At 35.6% G+C, this 24,505-nt stretch overlaps 1 protein-coding gene across 3 annotated transcripts; it reads left to right on the top strand.

Annotated features, from left to right (window-relative positions):
* The first annotated feature begins 86 nt into the window (after positions 1-86).
* Positions 87-22,202, top strand: LOC105227015 (serine-rich adhesin for platelets). Of its 3 annotated transcripts, XR_007422027.1 has the most exons (5): positions 87-1,000; positions 13,189-15,261; positions 16,136-21,704; positions 21,783-21,903; positions 22,037-22,202. XR_007422027.1 is itself a non-coding variant. In XM_011206160.4 (3 exons), exons 1-3 carry the CDS (start codon positions 941-943, stop codon positions 16,613-16,615), a joined length of 2,541 nt encoding a protein of 846 aa, XP_011204462.2. In that variant the 5' UTR covers positions 123-940; the 3' UTR covers positions 16,616-18,397. The 3 variants fall into 3 exon arrangements, 1 of the variants encoding a protein (XP_011204462.2); XR_007422026.1 differs by having other exon boundaries at positions 16,136-21,903; XM_011206160.4 differs by lacking the exons at positions 21,783-21,903; positions 22,037-22,202 and having other exon boundaries at positions 123-1,000; positions 13,189-15,189; positions 16,136-18,397.
* Positions 22,203-24,505: the final 2,303 nt, after the last annotated feature.

Raw genomic sequence — 24,505 nt, 5'->3', positions numbered from 1 at the left:
CGAACGTTAATTTCAAAAAATTTTCATTCGGTTGAATTTCGTGCTCTCTCCGTTCTCTTTCGAAGTTGTGCTGCGCGCAGAGCTGCTATCGACGCTACCTGCTCCGCGCGCAGCGCTGTCGGTTGATACGAAATTTCTTCTCAGCGATGCTCTCAGTTGATTTTGTGTGCTCAGTGAGGAAGTGCGCGCTTTTCTACAAGTTGTTCGTTACGTTTGGATATTTTCAGTGTGATTGGATTTTGTGCCCAACGACTGCTTGACCGGCCGGCTGCGAATTTGGAACGAAAAACAGTGAGACGAATGTGCGTGGAGAAGCAGGAAAAGAAACGGAAGATATACGAAGAGCCCGCTTAATTTTTGAAAAACACAAGAAACGGTTTAGGGCCTACCAAAAGCCCATGTGAAAAATGTTATTGTGTATATATTATTCGCTAATATCGCAAGGCGATGTAAGAACTGCTCATAACCGAATTGGCAATTAAGACACATAAAATTATTTTGCACTTTTATGAAGTTAGAATTTAAGATGCGAATTAATCAAATAATATCCACATAACACAAAGGAAAATGTTAAATAATGGCAAGCTGTGATTAAGTACGACTTTGAGCGCAGTAAAGAAAATCAAATTGGACAAATATATGTGAAGGCAATGTACGAATGTGGCGAAAAAGACAATGCGAATAAGCTTAAGTAGTAAAACAATTGTACATGCCAATACGTTTCTGTGAGTGTGAAGTTGCGATTGTGTTCTTTTGTTTAGCACCAGCTCCACCGGCCCCCTCGTCATGTAAACGGTTCCGTTAAATGTACATACGTTCTTACGGAACGTCACATATTTGTTAAGAACAACTAAATAGTGGAGTTGTTGATTTAAGTAAATTGCAACATAAAGCAAAATACAAAAAAGCGGCAAATCGGTGTTTGATAGAAACTTTAAAAATGTTCGAGCTGGAGGATTATTCAAGTGGCTACCACGATGCAATCCTTAATAAGTACGCTGTAAGTATTAACTCTTTTGGTTTCAACACATCCATATTTCTTTCTTCATTTTTTAAGTGGTATTGCCGAAATAGCTATTTTTTCTCAATGAAAAATTTTGCAATATTTCAAAAGGTTTCTTTTGTTTTTCCTCCAAATTGCTTGTGTCAAGTTTACTTTATTTAATATTTAATTGTTCCAACATTTCTTCTCCCCTTTGCTTATTGTTTGCGTTCGTCGCTCCGTTATTTTGTTCTGTTTATTTGGCTTTTACTATTGCTGCCGACTTTTTGTTTCTATTATTTTACCATTCACATTTGTTCGCAATGGTTTACGTTCGGCGCTCATTTTTTGCTGCAAAAGCTAGCAGCGACTGCCCGTATACAATTATCGATTGTTTACCATACTCTTTCTGCCGCCCCTGTCTTTTCGGGAGTAAACAAGCTGTTAGCAAGCATCAGCACATGTGGGGTCTCTGCTACACTAAAGTTATCGCCGTCGGCGCTGAATCGCTGCTTCAGTGCATTTTCGTCAAGTTTATTTTGTTTTTGTTTAATTTTCGTGTTTTTTGTGTGCTTTTGCACTGCTGCCGGCCGGTTTTTTGTGTTAATGTCATTTGTGTTCTCATCTCTTTACTGAGAGAGAATCGCGAATTTTCTTCACGAGCAGATAAATGTAAATTTTGAGAGAAGTTTGAATTTTCTCACCATAATGAATGTAAAATTAAGTTACTCTGTGTCTACAAATGAGTAAGTTTTGTACATGTCTTTATGTAGATTAAAAGAAATTAATTTATGCATATGTAAACCTTTTGATTTCATTATGGTATCGTTGCGATAACAAACAACACTAAATTGAATGCATTTATTATATAGAATGTATGTAACATAGTGTGCGCATTCACGATGTTAACTAACATAACGAGATTTTTACATGTATGCAAATAACATTTCTCGGGACTAAAGATCTTTGCAATATTTGAATGATTTCTTGTATTTAATTGTTAATTTTGCAGATACAACTTTAAATATACTTAGAGCCGTTGTCTCAATGTCTGCTTAGCACCAATTTATCAGTTAAGTTCTAGTTAAAAAAAGATTCTTTACCGAAAAAAGGACTCTTGGTTAAGTTCAACAGAACTTAATTGACCGATGACTAACCAGACTATTTACTGCTATGGATGAACTGATAATTCATTTTCACGTATTAATATAAGTAAATACGAAATAAGAAAATATGTCTGCGGATATTGCGCCAAATATTGACTTGTGATATGTTGGCACTTCGCTAAAATAGGAAGTATGTGTATATACATACATACATATGTATGCCGAGTATGTGGAATGGAACGGATCCTCTATCATATTGTATTCTTGTATACATCACCACTCGCCGTTGTTCCTCAATAAATTTCACTATTTTGCTCATTTGGTTGCTGAATGGCGATTTTTTGCATGTTAGCTCTCGTAACGGCACAAACTCATTTGCGCATTTTATCCAACAATATTTTATAACAAATTAAGATGTATGTGTTTATTGGGTATGTGCTATTCCCCTCTTTAACCGATGTCTGAGCGCTTGTGCAATTGTAGGATCCACTCTCCGCTTTTTGAGCTTAAAGTGCTGAATTATCTGTCTCTTTTATCAACTAACTCATACATGGAATAATCAGAGAGGGATCTGCCACACAAAGCGCTCAACGGAAACTTTTGTGAGTGCCAACAACAGCATACTTTTGGCCAACACGTAAAAGCAACTCAGTTTTATTGCAGTGTGGGAATTGTATACTGTTAGCTCATATCTGGGTATTGCTTTTTGTTTTATTTTTGCGGCGTTTCGGGTTTACACCGTTTCGCAATGTTTGGTTCTTTTTCGCTTAATTCTACTTTATTTCTTAAGTGAGTTGAGTGTCACTGTATGTACTAAAGTATATAATATGGTTTATACCTGACAATATTCCCTGCTGTAATTAAAATTTTGGAGCTTCACTACAATGAAAAGTTTATTGCACTTATATTTTGCACATTACACATACAGGCAAACATACGGACGTACTTATAGTATGTTTGTATGTATGTATATGGAATTAAGCATTGCATTATCTTCGTAATACATGGTGTAGCATATGCATGCAAATAAATTATGTAATATCTATTTAAAAAATTAAGAAAAAAGCTTGTAAATTGATCGCTGTATGTATGTACATACACATGTGAGTAAATTTGCTATCGCTTCGATTTCCTGCTCATTACGACTGATACATATTTACATACATACATAGTCTGACTATTTAGAAACTCATTTATGTATGTATGTACTTTGGTTCATATATACATATGTAAGTATGTTTACGTGCTTGTGTATATGCACTGCACGTCTGTATGTACATAAATATGTAAGTTATTGTCGGTACTTTTACAAGGGTATTATATGTATGTACTTTTAAAATAAACTTTTTTTTGCAATTTCTTAGTACTTTTATTTATTTATTTCATATTTTTAACATTATAATGAAAACAAAAAAAACGTAATAAGTACATACATATGTACATATGTAGTCGAAACCAAAATTTTTGGCATTTTGTAAACTACAATGCAAAATCGATGGCGTGGGAGCGCATGAAAACGAAATCCAAAAGTTTTGGGCTAAATAAAGAAGTTAAAAATAAAAGGAAATGAAGAGACGTGCACACAAAGGCAGGTTCTAAATTATCTTTGTCTTAGACTGCTTTCAGCGATGTCAACAGTTACCGTTTTTATACCATTAACAGGTATAAGTTTGCTACCAAGTTTGGAACACACAGAAGGAAACATGGGATACTCTATAAAATAGAAATTTGTATACGCCAACTAAACGAAACGAAACCTTCGATTTCTGAAATATCAATCTAAAATTTTAAACACGTTCTTTTCTCTCCAAGAACCTGCTCATTTGGCGGAACCGATATCTCTCTACTCTAGCATGTAGTTTTGCTAAACAAACTAAATGATCAAAACCTTGCCATTATATGGAAAACTTTTTGTCATTTGACGAGATATCTTTACGAAATTCGGTAAAATTTCCGAAAAAATGTTCAGATCGGAGCATTATAACATAAAGCTATCAAAGAAACTAATAGATAAATATTCAGAACTTTTTTTTTTTTTTTTTTTGAAGGGAGCTTCTTTTTTTGTTGGAGCTTCTATGCAAACTTAGTTAACGTTCTTTTTTTATTTTCAAAGCAATTTTTATCATTCGGAAGTATTTTACTACGCATAGTTACAATTGTATATTTTAAACCCACAAATAGTAGTTCTGCGGTAGAAATCTGAATATTAAAAGAATTTCCCTCCAAAATTATCCTCTACCGTATACTCCGGCACACCTACTATAGGTGTGACAATAGAAATACATCTGTACAAACATAAGTACATAATCTAAAATGGAATTGATTACTTCAAGTATTCCGGAAATAACATTTTTGCGCCCATTAAGAAATTAAATTATTACCCAATGTAGGATATGCATAATAAGAGCAGACATTAACCATTATGTTCTCTGCATATTTTATTGCTTGTGTCACAATTACGGATTTCAATTTTAATGTGGGCCACATTCTTTAAGATCCTGTGTTTGTCAAGTCATGTATCTTGGGGTTGTTTTACAGAATTGTGTAAAATTGCATTTTGATTTCTTTATACTGTTGGCATTCGGTAAATTGTAGTTTTTTTTTGCTTTTGCGACAGCTGAATGATGGTATAGGTTAGTAATCCCATATAGCTATGCGTATACATATAAATATGTTTGTCTATTCACAGATGCGCACAATTATGTCCCTAACTACTGTATTTTAAGGTCCTTCTATGAGGTGATTGTTTCCTTAAAATTTTCTACCTGGGGAAGAAAGTCTACAGGGTCATGCTTACGAGTTGTTGGAAACTTTGCAGCGTGTGAAAGATTTTAACAAAGGTTTGGAAAATCGCTACTCATAAATCAAATCACAAATACTCAATTGATTTATACTACCCAGAACCCATGCCTTGACCTTGTGTTTAATAGAACCTTCCTTATACAATTATATAGATTTTGAAGAAAGTCTCAAACAAATTATATGAATAATAAAGTGCATAAACAAATTTTAATTTCGCAATACCCAAAATATAAAATTATATAGAAATAAATAGGTACTTGAAACATTTTTCCGAGTTTGCTTTGTGTTATGAATTCAACTGACCTTGAGGTAAAAGTGAATTTAAATTGCAGCAAGGAGTGTACATTCATAAAAATCGTTCGCCATTAACAACAAAATACTTTTGTGTATAAATAAAATATTTTAATGTTTGTAATTATTTTCACCATATGAAAATCGAAAAATAAATATTTTACAAATAAGTTAATTTATACTTTGAGTAAATTTTTATTAAATTCTGCAAATATATCCTACACACATGCATACATACATACTTTTGTATGCGTGTCCGTCTAAAAGTTCAAATGCACGCTCCTTCTGGCACTTATGGTATCCTGTTGAAATATGAAACTTATCATTTCTGTATCTCTTTCGAAATGAATGTTATCGATTTTTTTTACATGCAAATATGCATATACATACACATATAAAGTTATGTATGTGCATTTGAACTCTTTATATGCCTCCTCGTCCAACGACCCTGAAAGAAGTGGGAGTAATCGAGTTAACATTCAGACAAAGCGTTTTGTGTGGCATTCTGGAAGGTCACAGTGTTATTTTTAGTTAACATGCGTACGGCTATGTACTTGTGCATACATATCTATGTAAGTTCGTATGTATTTCGCTCTGTATTCATACTACTTGTTGGCATATGGCATTGATAAGAGACTGTAATTTTACTCCCATTTTAATTGTCCTGCGCGCCAAAAAAATACACATTAGGGCGGTTGGTTGTACATACCACACAAATCCATGTTTGTACGTAGATACTTATGTATGTATGTGTTTGTAGCTCAAAACTAAATTATAAGTAAGTATAAAAGAGCAGCTGCAACACAGGAAACAGGCTACACATTTTCGATTAAAATCCGAAAAGGATTCCAAAGAGACCGACAACTGGATAGGGGAGAGAACGAAAATTGTGTGTATTTATTAATTATATGTATGTAAGCTTGTAAACTTATTTGGGTTGCAGTAACAGGCGCATCAAATGTTTTGCCTTATGTGAGTAAGTATAAAATAAAACATTAATACGTACATACACACATACCTACATACCTCTCGAACAAGTAACAAACACGGCGATTTGGCTAGACATTTTCATAACACGAACAAGGTAGCAGCTAATCGTTCAAAGGCAGCTGGAAGAGCAGCGTACACGGCCGGCAATTGGTAGCATAAACCATGACAGTTGTTCTTTGGCTGGGGTTGAGAATTGCGCCTGTTGTGTATGAGAGCGTAGTTGCCATTTAGATAGAAATTGCGCAAATATGGTTGATTTGTAAAGTACGTTAGAGGAGGAATTTCGAAATGACTAATTGTATACCAAATAAGCGGTAGTGGAATAATTTTATATCCTGTAATTATTATTATTTTTTTATTCAAAATCATACACTGATTATAGGGACCCTCCAACTTTTTTGTACCATTTCCTCGACGAATTTTTCTTCAGGCAATAGTCGATGGGAGCCAGAATTGGAGAATACGATGAATGTGATGCCAATTCATAGCCATCAGCAACAACACATTCTTATTCTTCGAATATGGTGATTTTTTGGAGATTTGCACTTCAATCGGCCCAATAACGGTATGTGATAGTCCGCTGTTGAAGGTACTTTTTTAAGTTACTGTATAAAAACTCTTATGACTGTCGATTCAACAATTTCCGAGTTAAATGAAGGATCCATGTTTCATCCATTGTCACATATCGACGCAAATACTTGGTTAATTGCGCTTGAACATCTCCAAACGCTGCTCCGAATCATCAACTTGTAGTTTTCGGTCAAAAGTGAGCTCGCGCCGCACCCATTTTGCATATGAGTTACAGGTTCAGTTGAGGAAGTGTTCGGAAACTCGTCATAAAGCCAAGTTCTTGCTTCAACTGTATTTTTTCGCTTCAAAAAGCAATATTGACAGCAGTCAAATTTGTACACGGCGCTTTTATAAGGTTAGGGCAAAAAGGGATAAATTGTGAGTAATTTGTAAAAGATTGCGAAATGTTACCAATAAATTTTTGTTAGAAAAATCGGATCTTTTTCGATATTTGTTTTATTTATAAAGTATTGTTTTTGCACGGTGAAATTATTTTTTTATGAAATAACTAACGATATACATATGCACATACATATGTATAAGTTGCCCATATATTGCTGCTATTAATTTTTCATAAATTTAAATAATTCAATTTCTATTTGTTGTAGATAAAATTCTATCTTTTAAAATGTAAAAAAAAATGCGAAATCCTACCAATATACGACAACATAGGGGGTAGTAAATACTTTGCTCCGATGGCAACACTCTATTTGAGCGAAACTCCATTTGTATTCGCTACGCTCTGCAGGCTCAGAATTAAAAGTTGACGACCGACCGGTCTGGAAAAATAGTAGTGGTTGAGTCTGCTGTGTGAATGTGTTTTGTCGGCAACTGTACCCAGTTTCATTGTGCTAACACACAGTCGCACATGCAAACTAACATAGACGGTTGCCGGTAGATTTGTACATGCGCTCTCGAACATATCAATGCGCCATGTGTACCTACGAATCGTTGGAAATGACGACTCGGTAAACATTCTCATCCGCTGTTGTTGCAACATACATTGTTTTGTTCGGTCGGTCTTCTGTCCTTTGCCGGCTCAGCCGTTCTCTTCGCACTGTTATTCTATCTGTTAATTGATAAATACATATGCATGTGTCTATAAAATGAGAGAGCATTTTGTAGATGTAGTATGTGAGATATTGCAAACAAAGAAGAGCGTTGTGTTTGGATATTCGAACATCGAAATATTGCCAAGTAATGTTGCTGAAACATTTTATATAGGTTGTCTCAAGATGGTGCGTTTGAAAATTGACATAATTGAAGTAAATATTTAAAATATTTATAAAAATAAATAAGCTTTCCATGATAAGCTTGACGGGAATTCAGCATATTTTTACGTCCCAATTTCAAGACTACCAAAAAATCACGAATTAATGTCATAATTGTATTTTTAATCTCCGTGAAAATTAATGCTAAACTTAAGCTTTATTTGCTTATTTGAACATTAAATTATGACAGCTACAAATTACATATGCGCTTACCACATATATTCTTATACTATGTTCAGACCGACACTTAATCACACGATTTCGGCTGTTGAATGTATTATCCCACTAATCTTAAAAATTTATCAAGATTTCGCCATACAAAAATGACAGTTCCAAATCACTTCATTGAAATGATTTGAAACTGATCCACGCTAAATCTGTCCGTGCGACTCTGATTTTGCGCAATATACTTGTCAGCACTGGAAAAATACTAGTCAGCACTGGAAAACTGTTACATTATCACAGCTGATTTGGACACTACAAAGGGAAAAAAATGTAAACAAACACATTTTTTTTAAAGCAATGAATCTAATTTCACCTGAAAATCGACCAAGCAAATGAAAAAATGCATCCATTATTTCTATTATATGGAAAATATTAAAAAAAGACGGCTTTTATTTCAAAATACTATATGACAATCTTTTCTTTTGATAAATATTAAGCGATGTGAATTCATGAATGACAATAACAGCTGTTTTTTGATCTTTCTAACGGCAGTGAGAACACTGTTGGATTATGAAATGCTTAAATGTAATCTAATCTTTGAAATTTTCGGTCTGAACATGGTATTATGTATGCATGAATTAGCTATTATTTGCTAATGCATTCACCCATGGCATGCACCGTCGAAAGAATATAAGACATGTCTGAAAGAATTCTAGAAAAGTTGGTCATGTGCAAAAATTCACATAAACAATTAAGTTCGTTCACAAATGCATCCAACCTAAATCGAAAAAAAAATGAAATAAAAAGTTGCGCGGGAAAATGTATCAGCCTTATCGACAGGCGATATGTTGCTTGTCAGCACTGCATAAGCACATACCTACATACACATGCACAGATGCAAATATTCCTAAACAAGCAGCAATTGAAAAAAAATCGTTTAGTCTAACATTTTTGAGCAGAGTGTGGAGATAAGAGATGCTTTAATGCATGAATGTATATGCATGTATGTTTGTGTGTATGTTTATGAATTAGTGTCATACTTCACTATGGAATGCTTTGATCAACCTTTTCCTTTTTTTGCTTGACAAGAAAGGGTAAAAAGTCTTGAGAAGAAAATGCATGGGTAACGTTAAGTTGCGACAGCGACTTGGCTGCTGACACGGCGAAAACCTACACACATACGTACATATGTATGTATCTTTAGCATAGTGACCGTGCATTGTACTCATTGGAGAGCAGTTGTTTGTTTTGGTGGGCGCCCATCTGTAGTACAAAGTCGACATGCAAAAGAACAGTGCTGTCGTTATTCCTCTCACCCCCGTTCTCAAATAGTATTTTGTTGTTCTTCTTTTATTCTGCTCTTGCTGCTTACACTTGTATTTCTTATTTTGCTTTTTTTTTTTATTTTTTCAGCGTCATACTTTGAAGTCATTTTCATAATATTCACGTTTTTGTTTTTATCATGTTTTTGGAGACATAACTGCATACATATGTACATATGTACATATACATATGTATACGCTGCAACTGCGCTTTTCTAAGCAGTTTTTTTCTACATAGTCCAAATGATAGCAAAGCGGAATAGACATCAAGTTAACTAGCAAGAAACATACAAATTTTCATTCTCAAATTTAATGTTTTAAGTTTTATTCAGAAAATCTTGAAATGTAGACATTTGATAAAATAATTAGTAATGCATTTTAAGCAAATAAAGCACTTTAAAGATTTTGCGTTTATTTGTTTGGGATTATCTATTAAAAGCGTTCATTTGGTATCTTCACAACATGGGTTAATAGCTCCTGGAAGAAAGCTTCACCAAAAACAATTTTAGAGAACCTCAAACTGTCGGTGGTGTCTAATTGCTCTGAATATGTTTCCTGAATATTCATCAATAATTTTATTGATATGAACTACAAATGCTGTCATAGGCAATAGGAGCCATCCTGGCCTATCTATGTATATTCATTTCTAACAAGCAATTTTGTGGTCGTACAATTTTTATCTATACATAGAGTATCTGTGTAGAAAAGCTTCACGAAATTTGAAAGTACCCGCCGGGGAAGCAGCGGAAGAGGAAGACCTCCACTCCGTTGGAAGGACCTGGCTCCGCTTGGAATATCCAATTGTCACCACGTAGCGCAAAGAAGAAACGACTGGCGCGCTGTTGTTAACTCGGCTATAATCGCGCAAGCGGTGTCTACGCCAATAAAGAAGAAGAACAATTTTTATTTGTACCCATAGAATATTTGAGTGACCTTATACTCGTATATAATCGTTGACATTGTAATAAGTTCAAAGGAGCCTCTTACGAAGCATCATCTTACAACCCCAAAATATATTTTCCACTTGTCGGACTGTTGATAAGAATCTCAAATGAATGAGCACAGATAGCGAGTTCTGAATGATGAATATAATAGGTACATAAGTACATGTGTAAATATTTATTAAAAATATTACTTTACATACGTATGTTTGTACTTATATATATATGAATATGCAGAAATATATAAATATATAGTGTATTGCACATTTTCTGCTGGTGCGATAACAGAGTTTATAAGAAACCAGTTCGGTCTTGGCTTAAAGGCACATTTTGTTTACTGATTCTATAAATATTTATAACTGTTACAATCATTATTAGTCCCAATGAGAAAAAGATGAATGAAATATATGTTACCTCCTTAACAGCTGCTTATATGTATGCTCATTAACTGGGAAATAAGGTAAAAAGAAACGAAGAGAGCATTTGTAAAAATTATATAATTTTCAACATTTTTACCAAAGGAAAATACGTACACATACATATGTACATATGTATATACAAACAATGAGCTACAGCGCGAAAGTAGAGGAATCCTTGCATCAAACATGAACTGTGCTCCTCCTGATCTAACTCATCCTTTTGTTGTTGTTGTTGTTGTTTTAACGGATATGCTAATCCCCGTTAGGGTGGTAAGGGTCAACTGTGTTGTCGTCGAGGTCATCTAACGGTAGGCCCAGGAAACGTGCTGTTTCGACGGGGTCGGACCAAAGGGAGGAAGGTGTTAGATGAGTTGGGTTTGTGGGGCATGCAAAGAGGTGGCCAGTGTCATGCGGAGACTCGTTGCATGCAGGACATATATTGGATATGTCGGGGTCGATTCTGGATAAGTAGGAGTTTAACCTGCTACAATACCCAGAACGAAGTTGCGCTAGGGTCACTCGCGTTTCTCGCGGCAACTGGAGCTCTTCATCTGCAATAGGTGGTGCTTTGACTCCAAGAACGCCATTCACGGGAAGGGAGTCGGTGAAGGTGTTAATGGCTCCACTGTGAATGGCGGTCAGTACCTGTCTGAAGTCTGTAGCGTCCGAATAGCGTCATCCTTTTGTATAGTTGTACCATCCTCAGACCCACACCTCTATCCAATCCCATAAATTTTGTTAAATTTTTATTTTCAATGCAGCTATACACAATGCTAACACTTTCCACCTGGGGTTCTTTAACATTGCGATCATTCTTTTCCTTTCAATTTTCGTTGCGTTTGTTTATTTTTCTTTTTATCAACTTTTTAACGTTGTGTGCTAAAATTGGAGTTTCCTTGCGTCTATTTGTATTCGTAAAACTTTTGTTTACATATTACATCTATCAATGCATGTGTTAATGATTTCTCGTTGCGCGGGAAAAAATCCTATAATTGTGCACATGTGTGTCACGAATGGTAAGCCAATGGTTGTATGTAATTTTGTGATTTCGTGCCCAAGTGTGTGTTTATGTTTGATTATTCATGCATTGTTGGTTGCCAAGATATTATTTTAACTTCAGTTTCTGCTTAGGTACCTTGTTTTTTATACAAGTTCAAGCGGTGTTGTCTTTTTTACGATATACATTCATACATACAGACGTATCTTCTTGCTTGCTGTGTGCTCGTATGTCTTCCCAGGCGATAACTTTGAGTAAAAAACATACATACATAAAACTTGGTAAATTCACAACGGCTCAGAGGCACCCTTGTAACCGCCTGGCAAAGCAGGCACAAAAAAACATGAACAAACTTCTGCGAAATTTTATACTTCTAGAATCTAGATACATACAAGCGGTTGCTTGCACATTGTGTGTGTATCTACTGGTAACTATGTATGCGAGTGTGTATTTGTGCAGGTATAAAAATGAAAAGTATTTAGAATTGTTAGAATGTTGATGTCTTTTTGTGTGATTTGCTCATTATCTGGGCAAGACGCTGGTTGGAAGTTTTTCCGTATTGGCATAGGTTCATAGGTTTGCTGTTGTTGGTATTGTTTATCAGCTCAGAACACGGCATTTTATTATATTAAAGTGTGAGTGTCTGAAATGGAAAATGCGCCTAGTAAATTTCTTCGTGTTTTACGCTTTCCTCTTTACTTCGTCGCGTTTTCTGATTGCCTGGTTTCCATGTAAATCTGTTGAAACATGTTTCCATGTGATATTTTTTATTCATACCAAATGTATACGTAGGTACAATATGTGTGTATATTTTATACTAGAACTTCAAAAATAGATAATGGTTTGATTTTGGCAGGCCGTAGGGAGAAATTTGGGGCCCGGGTATAATTGTAAAGAACAAAAAAAAAGGTTGGACAAAATGGGATTATGACAATATATTTTATCGCACTCTGAATTATTAACACTATATTCATACATACATTCATATATATTCAAATGTATGTGTGTTTAAACCTTTATTTAACGGACGGTCCCAGCATTTTCGAGTGCTTATTAAGGACAATCTATTAAGCGCACAACTCTGTTCACCATTTCCAAAACAGGGTCTACATATAATACATATGTATATAACCGGAACGGACCCGGATTTTTTATCCGGCCAAGTACTGTAAACTCGGCCGAATTCTTCAGCTACAGCAACAACAACATTAACAGGTCAGAAAGGCTCGTGGTGCTGTCAGTGTTGTTTTGGACTGTATTACTTTTACTACTTCAACATTTTTATTTTCAACTCTAACTTAGACTAATTTAATTTCTCTTTTTTTTTTTAAGGAAACATCGCGACCGACATTGGATCTATACATCTCAGACTCGTTACAGGACATGTTGGATGTCGACATTCGCAGCGAGATTTCGAGTGTAGTGGGGGGAAGCAATGAACTCGCTTCCCTGGTCAACGATCTGCCGTCCTCTTTTGATCACGCTATCGACGCAATTTCTTCCATACACAACAGTAGTGGTAGTAATTTAAACGCTGCTGGGTTATCTTCCTCCACAAACAGCTTTTCCTCTTGGCTGGGAAACATCTCAGGGCCGTCATGGTCATCATCGAACGATTACTTTGTCGATTTGGGTGCTTGTGTGGATCCGGTGTCCGTAATGCCATATGTATCCTCATCATTGCTACATAAATCGCCGAAAGTAAATTTAAATGCGAATAGTTTACAGAATTCCGTATGTTCTCCACCACCCGCGTCACCGAACGTAAACGAAACCAAATCACATTTAACATTTTCACCTGCCCAATTAAAAGTTAGCGCCGGTGCGATGCGCAACGAGCAGCTTTATTCACACATACCAAAGCAGATAGTGGCGATTTCATCGACAGTGACAGCCGCCACTACAGCGCCGGCCACACTGGCGACGAATTCAGCGCTCCAGCGCAAGAATTCAAGTGCGGTGGATACGATCAAAAAGGATTTAGGCATCGAGTTGCGCAAGCTGACCACCACAACGACTGATGAGAACAGAATGAGTGCCACAAGTAACAGTGGTGGAGGAAATGTGAACGCTAAGCAGACTGCTAATGGCACCACAAAAAGCACTAGTAGTGGAAACAGTAACATAAGTAGTAGTTTGCTAAACTCAAATGGCATGCTGAATAGCACGACAACGAATACCATTAAACTGGCGCCCGGTATTGGTGGTCTAACTTTTGCCAACAGCATCGCTTACAATAAATTGAAGCAGCAATCTAGTGCGAAAACTATGCAAAATGGACAATCAGGCGTATCCAACAACACGATTATGCTCAAGCGAGAACGTGACTCCAGTCCGTTACAAAATATAAGTGTTGTGAATGTAAACGGTAGCATTGGCGGTGGTCAACAACACGTCACAAAGTTGGTGGGCCGAAATGTACAAAACTCCAGTTTTACACCAAAAAGCATTGCATCCGTACACTCGCCACTCATGCAGAACACGAGCAATTCGATCGGTTCACCGTCGTCGTCTTCATCCTCATCGCACTCGTCACCGTCGACCGGTTCCAGTGGTGGCAGTTTTACCGCAGGTCTCGTACCAATCACAGCGAACAGTAGTTCAGCCAATGCATCATCATCCTCTGCCAGCACTACAACTATTACAACAATATCCGTAAAACCGTTACAACAGCGCATCAAAGTGGCGCCAGTGGAGTCTGAGTTTCCGAAGCCTGCATATTCATACTCTTGTCTCATAGCCATGGCGTTAAAAAATTCTCGCAGTGGTTCCTTGCCCGTATCAGAGATATATAGCTTTATGTGTGAGCATTTTCCATATTTTCGCACAGCGCCGAGTGGCTGGAAGAATAGTGTGCGACATAACCTCTCATTGAATAAATGCTTCGAGAAGATTGAAAAACCTGCGACAAATGGCAATCAACGCAAAGGTTGCCTGTGGGCAATGAATCCGGATCGCATTGTGAAGATGGACGAAGAAGTGCAAAAATGGTCGCGTAAGGATCCCATGGGCATACGTAACGCAATGGTGCATCCGGATCATTTAGATGCATTAGAGAGGGGTGAAATGAAACATGGCAGCTCAGGTGATTCAGATATCGAATTAGATAGTCAATCGGAAATTGAGGAAACTTCCGATTTGGAAGAGCAAGAACTCGACGACACCATTGTGGATAATATGTTTGTCGAGGAGGACATTGAGGAGGACGAAATGATGAGTAGCGGTATAGTGATAAATAATTCGGATGAACTCAGCGAGCCGGGTGATGTGAGCATCTGTGGTGCTGGCGATGATGTCGTTGGCATGCAACAAAATCGAGATTTTGATATAGAGGTGAGTTTGGAGACACACAAAATAAAAAGAGTGGAGAAGATGGTGCAAAGAGTGCTTGAGCGTGAGCAGAAGGTACATTTGCCATTTTTTATAAATTTTTTTTGTTATATTTCGCTTGTCTCTTATTTCGGCTTTACTGTACAGTAGGAAGTTTTACTTTTTCGGTAACTTCTAAAGTAATCTCTCTTCTTATAGGTATTGTGATCTATGCGTATGAAATAAATAAAGTAATTTCTTCAGTAGCACAACTATCTACTGTTTTCGTTGTAACCGTGTTCGGTCAGCAAATGATTTGCACAAATATCTTTGCACCAAAAATGAACAAATAGTTAGTCAATTATAACAGCTAATTGATGAAGAATGCATTTCTGCCTGTTTGCTTGTTCATTTTTTGCTCTAACCTATTTGACTTTTTTTACTTTTTGAGAGACCATTATTCTCCGTTCATCTGTTCCTACAAGTTTTCTGGCCAAATACACACATTCTATATAATACCATATGTTCATATTTCAAAACCTTATTCAAGCAGCTTATTTTCCTACCATTTAACCTGTCAACACATTTTTTTTTTACCAAAAATAAGTTCAAACAATAATGGTTGTCTTTCAAAAACAGTTTCATAAGTCAAAAGTGCTCGCATTATCAAATAAAAATAGAAAAGAACGTTTTATACCACTTTCTATCAAAAAAATAGAGCTCAAATATAGCGAGGATATGCGAGGAAAATTGAATCGGCTAGCATCTAGTCATAAACTTTCTTCTTCTTTATTGGCATAGAGACTGCTTAGGCGGTTATAGCCGATCTTGGATTTTAGTTCAATTTATTGCTTAGCTTATAGCCGACTTGTACTTGTGTTGTATTGTATTTGTACTCTATGTTTTCGTTTTTTTTTCGAACAACATTTTGTTCAAATAATAACAAATTTCTTTTCTTTGCATTTTTCAGGTCGAAGATATTTACGATGCAATTGATATTGAAGACGATAAAGAAACAATGCAACGGCACTTAACCGTAAATACATCCGACATAATTGAACTGAGTCCTGCCGATTTGAACGCTGCTGCGCAATCGCCAAAGCGTGCCCGCCTCAATATAAACTACTCCATCGGCCCAGCCGGTGAGCTGGAGAAGCAAATTCAACAACACAAACTGCAGCAACAGCAACAACTGGTAATGCAAAAACAGCAGCAAAAACCAAATCATATACAACAACAACACAGTATCAAACAGTATAAAGTGCAGCCACAGCATATTGTTGTGCAAACGATAAGGAATGGTAGCAAAACAACATCGATACAGGCGATTAATACAGCGACCGGCACCACAATTGGCAGCGTCAGTGGCGCACTCTCCACCCTGTCACAGATCAATGGCGCCATATCAAATAATCGTCGCAAAATACAATTAGTCAATCGAATTGTTTAGAAAACAAGAATTTAAACAAATGATTCGACACAAAGAGCCACTCAGGCATTTGTTCCTAAAGAACACGTCTCTGGATAGTGAGAACCAAGAAATATTCATTTTAAATAATATAATATGAATATATTTAGTATAACAATATGTAACACAATGTATACGCCGATGAACGTAAGCGCTTAGTACTTGTGATGTTTCGAACAAAAGTGAACAAATTATAATATTTCCCGGGCAGTACTTGTAACCCCGTTAGGGGACATTAGTTCTATTCGTTTTTAAAGCGAATTTGTTATATTTCAAATTTGTTATATTTCAAATATGCTACCACACGAGCGGCGAAGGAAGTAATTTCCTTCAAATAGGTTTTTAAAATCGTATGTGTCAAACACAGTTTTTATTTTGATTAACTACATTTTTTGCTTTGAAAACGAATTCACTAATAATATTAACAATACGAAAATTTGCTTACAAATACGCTTAAAATGTTGCGTTGACTCCGCATTGTGTTTATGTGTTCATAATGAATTAAAGGTTAAGTTGAAAACGCATGGTTTCGAACATATTGCTCTAAATGCAATTATTGAAAGTTATTTTAGCAGTGAAATAATTGCATTTTCAAGGCTACGCATGCTCGCTTTATAGCTCACGCTCTGTGCATATTAAAAATACAAAATATTCATTGAATTCGCGTGAGCTCGAAATCGATACATGTAGTTCTAAGTTCTATTCCAATATTACAGTAATCATATTGCATAATGACTTTTGTTTAAAAAAGTTTCCAATATTTTACAACTACTGTAATAATTTAAACTTAACAGAAGTTTTTTTTCTTTTATGTATTTTTTGTTCGCTTTATATAAATTTCTATAATTTCTGACAACGAAATTTAATTTAGATTTCAGTTCTAACACACATTAGTTTTATAACACACTTTTGGGCACATATCAAATTTTATGAACTTGACAAATTAATATGCTCCACTTTGTAGCGCTTCATTTACTTTTCCCAACTTGATCTCTTTGTTAAGTAAGCTTTGTTTTTAAACGATTTTCGACAATTTTCGAAAGACGCACGATTTCTAATTTTGAAATTTTAATGCTAGGAACACAATCGAAGCAAACGCCGCCAAGCTCTGGCAGTAAGGATTTAAAATGTTTATTTGCTTATAGTGGAGTGCTCATATGAAATGCGAAGAAACCACTTTTGGAAATGAGTATTTTAATTTATTTGAGACATAATCTTTAAATAATAAACATAAGGTTTGTTTCTGAAGTGCTAAAAGCTGCTAGCTACCAGGGAGCAGAAGAATGCGAAGTTGTTGTCACAAAGAGTGAAGCAACGAAAAAGAAAAGAAGCGGAAAACCAGCAGAAGTAAGGAAACATTTGAATCTGTTTTAATAGTCACAACATACCAGCACTTGAGAACCAATTAATAGATTTTTACTTCCACAATACAAAACTATTAAGATAAACCAAAGCAAAGCTTCAGATTTAGCTTGTTTACAGATCGGTTTCCATATAGGGTAGTAGCTAGTGCTATCAAAAATTTTACTCTGCTGCTCTCTGCAGCTCTGTAAACTCTTACGCCTTCAACCCGTGCACTTTTCTGCTATTTTTTCGGGCTGAGTAACGCTTTTCCAACAAATTTACTGCATGACACTTAGCCATTCAGAAACAAACATGTCATTATTTAGAGGAAATCATTGTTGAAAAAAAATCTTTGGTGGAAAGTTGACTGTTTGGAGGTTGGAATGAATGCGGGCGTTTGTTTTGATTGTGTACAAAACTTCTTCTTCTTAATTGGCGTAGACACCGCTTATGCGATTATAAAATATATATATATCTATATTATACAAAACTATAAGTTGTAAATAAAATACAAACATAAACGCAAATAAGTTTTGACTGAGCGAAAAGTCTCTATAATAATGAAAATAATATTATTTTTGTACCTGCTGCACTTGTACATACATTTTAAAGAAAAGGGAGAAACAAATGTTTCAAGTTTGTGGGACTTTCGTATACTTAATGGACGATTTATATAATATAATTTAGTTGTTAATCGGCTCAAGAGCCCAAATTTTGACCAACCAAAAACAATGTGAAATTGTGAAATGCAGTTATCATACGTTTTTTGGGCGTATGCACTTTTGGACAATAGAAATATGTTTTATTTCATTGGAAATAACTTATTGAACGGCTCTGGTATATAGTCTGTGTACAGTTGCATTTCAAGTCATTCCTCACACCATTACCTTTTATAGATTCTAAATAAAATGTAGCTTATTAAGTCATAAATACATATGTAAAGCCAATCTTGCCAGGTCAGTATTTAAGTACATATATTCAACTGAAAATATAAAAAAAAAACAAATCTGCAAACATTTTTTTAATGTGCGGAACTACGTTCATACAATAGCATATACATATATCCATATATTTAATTCATAGTAATGTAGATATGACGCGGTGGGTGTTTTACTTACCTCATTCAAACAGTCAATTGAACAAAAAAATCATTAGAATATATACAAAAATAAATAGTAACATAACCTCAACTTATTAAAATATTTTGTAAATATTAGCGTTAAGGTTTCAACTAAAGTAGATACATACTGTAACTGTATAACTTTATTTTAGTTATATCAACGACAACTACACCAAAACTCGATAATTCGTTTACTCTTTGCATTTGTAATCGCATTTAATGAAAACGTTTTTTTTTTTATTTTTTCTTGAAGCAGTGATCCGGTTTGCCGAATGCCCAAAATGACAAAAGTACAAGAACAAGAAGTTTATTATTATATTTTTTCATTTTAAATTAAATTGCCGTCATCAAACTTAAATGAAATAGTACAAATTTAATTTATATTAAAAACAGGAGCAAAAGAAGAAACCTAACATTCAGTGACGGAATACATAGTTCTGGCTAAATCTTTATTATAATTTTTACGTTTCCACACGTAATCGCATTTAAAGTCATTTACTATAGCACACATGTATATATATCTATATCAACATGTTTGTATGTATGTAATGAAATCGGAGAATTTGGATATATTCAGACTATTGTATGCAAATGCATTTTTACGCGTGTGTTGAAAAATATTTATACACATAGACATATATATAGGTATACTATATATATACATATGAATGATATGAAATGTCATGAGTGATGTTGAATGTCAGCGTGCGTTTAACTATAGACCGTAATGTTAGTTTGTAAGTTTGTAATAGCATTCTTATTTTTATATCACACTTAGGTAAGTAGAGTGTAGTAAGGCAAATGCGAATTTGTATGTGCAAACGCAATTCGTTGTGGTTTGAATATGGGCGCGAATGTTTCCTTTTTTGTAAATGAATGAATTTTTATATCTCAAATACACAACAAAAATAATAGATTAGAAAGGAAGCTAATTTTTATAAAATTGTTAAAACTTATTATTTAAAGTATATACAATGAAAACAAAAACAAAAAAAAAAGAAATTTAAAAACTATATAAAACAAATAAAAAAAATATGAAAAGCCAGTCATTGTTTTATTTACATACATACAAGTATATTACTTACTGTCTATCGATGTGCATCATTCAAATCTTATTATATTAAAAAAAATTAAAATTTATTATTTAGGCAAAAGCGGTGAAAAAATTATTTATTCAAAGAATTAATAGTTGGAATAGCTAAAAACTCAAGCTTCTTGCCAAGAGTGATTCTGAAATTAAAGCTCTGATGGACCCAGTAGACATTTATATTGGATTCGAGGGATCTTCTTCATCGTTTATGAATGTAATTAAGAGCCGTTTTTTCAATGTCTTCAATGTCTGGTTAGCAGCCTTCTGTCAGTTAAGTTCTAAACTTAATCAATACTGGTTTTTAAGCAAAATTCATTATTTTAACCGGAACAGATGGCTACTAATCAGACTGAGAAAACGTCCTAAGTTGTCTGTAAGCAAGATAAATCGAACACAACAAAGGTCAATAATGGATAAAGAAGATAGAGAAGAAGCTTGAGGACCACAAGTATTACCATCAAATGGTATTTAACCGATGTCATGAGTCTAACTCACACAAAAGAAGAGGAGTTTATTTAATGGAGTTGATATACATATAGGTTGAAATGGACTTCGCATATAAATACAAAATATGGGAACCATAATATTTGACTATTTCTTGGACATAGGTTTAATGAATGGGTTCATATTAAAGGATGATCCATTACGAGGTTCCCTACTTTTTAAACAAAGAAACTTCAAGTTTATTGTTTATTATCTCTTTCAACATGTATCCACAGGGAAAAGTCTAACGGTGTGATATCACAGAGTATTGGTGGCCAATCGATGGGCCCAAAAAGTGAAATTGTCTGCTCACTGAAGTATTCTCTCAATAAATCCATTCGACTGATGTGATGTGTGGGAAGTGTCTTGTTGAAACCAAATGTCGTCGAGATCACGGGGTTCAATTTAATTTAGTAATAGTAGTAATAGTTAGTTATCATGGCCATGGTCGCCATTGACGGCTACGTTCTCATCGTCATTATTTTTTAAGAAATATGGACGATGATTCCTCCAGTCCACAAACAACACTAATCAGTTTTTTTTTATGAAATGGTAGTTTCTGAATTTGTTCAGATTGCTCTTTGTCCCGAATGCGGCAACTTTGTTTGTTTACATACTTATTTAGCCAGAAATTGGCCACATCGCTGAACAAAATTTGGCTCGAAAACGTCGGATCTTCATGGAACTTTTTAAGAGCTCATAGAGCTAAGAGATGATGTACGAGGGCTGTCCGATAAATAACCGACCTAACCATGATGAACGCGACTTTTTCAATTTTTTTTTTTTATTTTTCTACATACACCCCTATCACGCATTTCGACTTGGATTGAAATTTTCTCCGTTTGGCGACTTTGGTATCATGCGTTCCGTTCCCGTTCAGTTCTACTTCGAAATTTACAATTCTGCCTATCATGCATTTCGATCGTAGCTCCGTTTTGCTAAGTTGCAATTTTGTTGGCGGAGAACTTTTTGTGTTTTTATTTTGCTGAGAAAATTTTAATATTTGCGTGATTTTTTTTTAATTTTCTAAAAATGTAAGTAAAACTTGTATTTAAGAGTTGTAAAACACACGATATTTCCAGTTTTAGTGATGTTTTTTGATATGCTTTCAGGTCAAAAACAACAACACCAGAGCAATATGGAAAATTGGCAGATATGATGGAGAGTAAGCTAGATATAGCCAACGGTTTCCACCAGCGTCCTAAGGAAGATGTGCAGGCTTTTTGGAAAGAGGTAGCATCAAATTTCGTTTCTTCCGCAAACGTATCTAGGACATGCGTCCTTATTCAGACGAAAGTTTTTCTGAATCTAAATAAGTAAACAAATTGTAAGAAAAATGTCTACTTTCACGTGCAATTACTTACAGCCCGTCATTCATCTGGAAGGGATCGCACATATCTCGTAATCTTCTCCTTTCAATTCTCATCCCAGCATTCTGAGATGCGCTGCTCTCCTCCTCAACCAGTAATATCGCCGCGGATAAAGATTCCATAGTTACGTTTAATAAAAATAATAACAATATAAAAATTTTACTTTTATCTATTTTCTTTGAACAGCAGTAATTTGTGTATTTTTGCTTTGTTATGTTCCAGTTTCACATATTTCAAAGCAAACAGCTGATTTCGAAAGAGTTATAGCTCTTCCTCTTCTTCTTTCAATCCAATCGTAACGCATGATACCTAATTTCGACTCCGGCGGAGCGTAGAGCGGGAACGTAATCGAAATGCATGATAGGGGTGATAGTCTCCTTGTAACTCCACACACTTCTCCCAGCGATGCTCCCATCTCTGCAACCCTTCCAAATAGTACTTGGCGTCTTTGTCTGCAAAATACGAGTTCACGAAAGAGATTGCCTCCTCATTTGAGGAAAATCTCTTTCCGCCGAGCGCAGTTTTAAGTTGAGGAAACAAAAAAAAGTCGCTTGGTGCTAGATGCGGTGAATAAGGTGGATGGTCAAGCAGTTCGAACCGCAATTCGTGGATTTTCGCCATGGCGACTGTTGAGGTGTGAGATGGTGCGTTGTTTTGGTGGAACAAGACTTTCTTTTTTTGCAAATGTGGCCGATTTTTCGAAATTTCTTCCTTTAGCTTGTCCAATAATGATGCGTAGTATGCTCCTGTTATAGTTTTTCCTTTTTCAAGATAGTCGATAAAAATAATTCCATGGCTGTCCCAAAAAACACTCGCCATCACTTTCCCAGCCGAATACACGGCTTTAGGTTTTTTGGCGCTGGTTCCCCCTTTTCAATCCACTGTTTAGATTGGTTTTTTGTTTCGGGCGTATAATGATGAATCCAAGTTTCGTCTACAGTCTCGGTCTTATTGCCTCTAAACTGAGCCAACAGAGCGCTGGAAATGTTCATGCGCGCACGTTTGTGGTCTAGCGTAAGCAAACGCGGCACCCAACTTGCGGACAGCTTTTTCATGCCCAAATCTTGGTTTAATATGTGACAAACAGTTTCTTTTGACATCTTCATAATCTCAGCTATTTCCCTAACTTTAATCCGGCGGTCGTCTAGTACCAATTGATGAACTTTAGCGATGTTATCGTTAGTGGTTACAGTTTTGGACGCCCAGGACGTTCATCATCTTCCAAGCTCCTGCGACCACGTTTAAATTCAGCTGCCCAAAATTTTACGGAGGTAAACGATGGTGCAGAGTCACCATACACAGAGTCCAACTCATCTTTGATTTGTGAAGGCGTATTGCCTTTCAAAAATAAAAATTTAATTACAGCTCGATATTAAATTTTTTCCATTTTGGGGAAATCACCGAAATAGACTCACAAAAACGACTGTCAACAGATAATTGCGCAAGATAAATTTCTGAAATTTTGGCGAGTAGCTATTATAATATGCACAATTTGAAGTAGAAACTTTTTTTTCAGATGTGCCGCTAGCTTCACGTTGAGGTCGGTTATTTATCGGACAGCCCTCGTAAAATGCGTTAGTCCGAATCGACTATCCACGGTCTTCGTGTACACTCTCAGATATGGCTGCTATGCTTTTTTCTTCACTGCGTGCTGGACGTGGTCTATTCGGTCGATATTATTCCAATAATGAATGCTGGGTCTCAAGACGTATAATAGTGTTGCAAATAGTGCGCTCCGTAGGCCAATTATGTCGACCATAAGTTGAACTAAGCCCGCGAAACACATTCTTTATAGAACTGGAACGATTTTTAAACGATGTTCAGGCGTAGGGTTTTCCATGTTCAAATGCCAAGTAATACTGAACAAAAATACTATGACAGCTTGAACCGACTTACGCGTGATCTGTCCAAGCTATTGAAAAAAGTACCCTACTTGGATAAGCCTATATATGGAATTACTGTAGAATTGATCAGTATATCAGTATGATCATTTAAGACAATGTATGACATTCGCGGTATCATTGCAAAATAGCTTCGTGTTTCTGTTCAAAAACGATCGGTTGAGCGTTTTAACTCACGCTAGAAGTAGCATTTGCCTTAAGAAAATAGCAAATATTGGGTATTGGGAAGGAGACGGCTTTCACATAGTTATCTGTAATTCCGTTTCCTTTCCGGCTAGGCAGAATCAACTGCCGTGTGAACGAAACGAAAAAGGAGACATTTTGAATACAAACATTAACTAATAATTTCCATCACATTATCTGGTCTTAGTTCTTTTTATCAAAAGTGTGTTTCTATGGTAGTGTTTTGAGCGATTGGAGATGTTGAGGCCCATTGTCGTCTCTCTAATGCGATTCTTATCACTGTTTGGATGTTATTATTCTTGTTGGTAGGAGTGAATGAGCCACCTGCACGAAGTTGTTTTACTATCGCTCAGGACCGTCAGTGAGTGCCACTAATATATT

The sequence above is a fragment of the Bactrocera dorsalis genome, chromosome 2 (assembly GCF_023373825.1).
Source record: "Bactrocera dorsalis isolate Fly_Bdor chromosome 2, ASM2337382v1, whole genome shotgun sequence".
Taxonomy (NCBI): Eukaryota; Metazoa; Arthropoda; class Insecta; order Diptera; family Tephritidae; genus Bactrocera; species Bactrocera dorsalis.
This window is presented reverse-complemented; position numbering and strand designations above follow the sequence as displayed.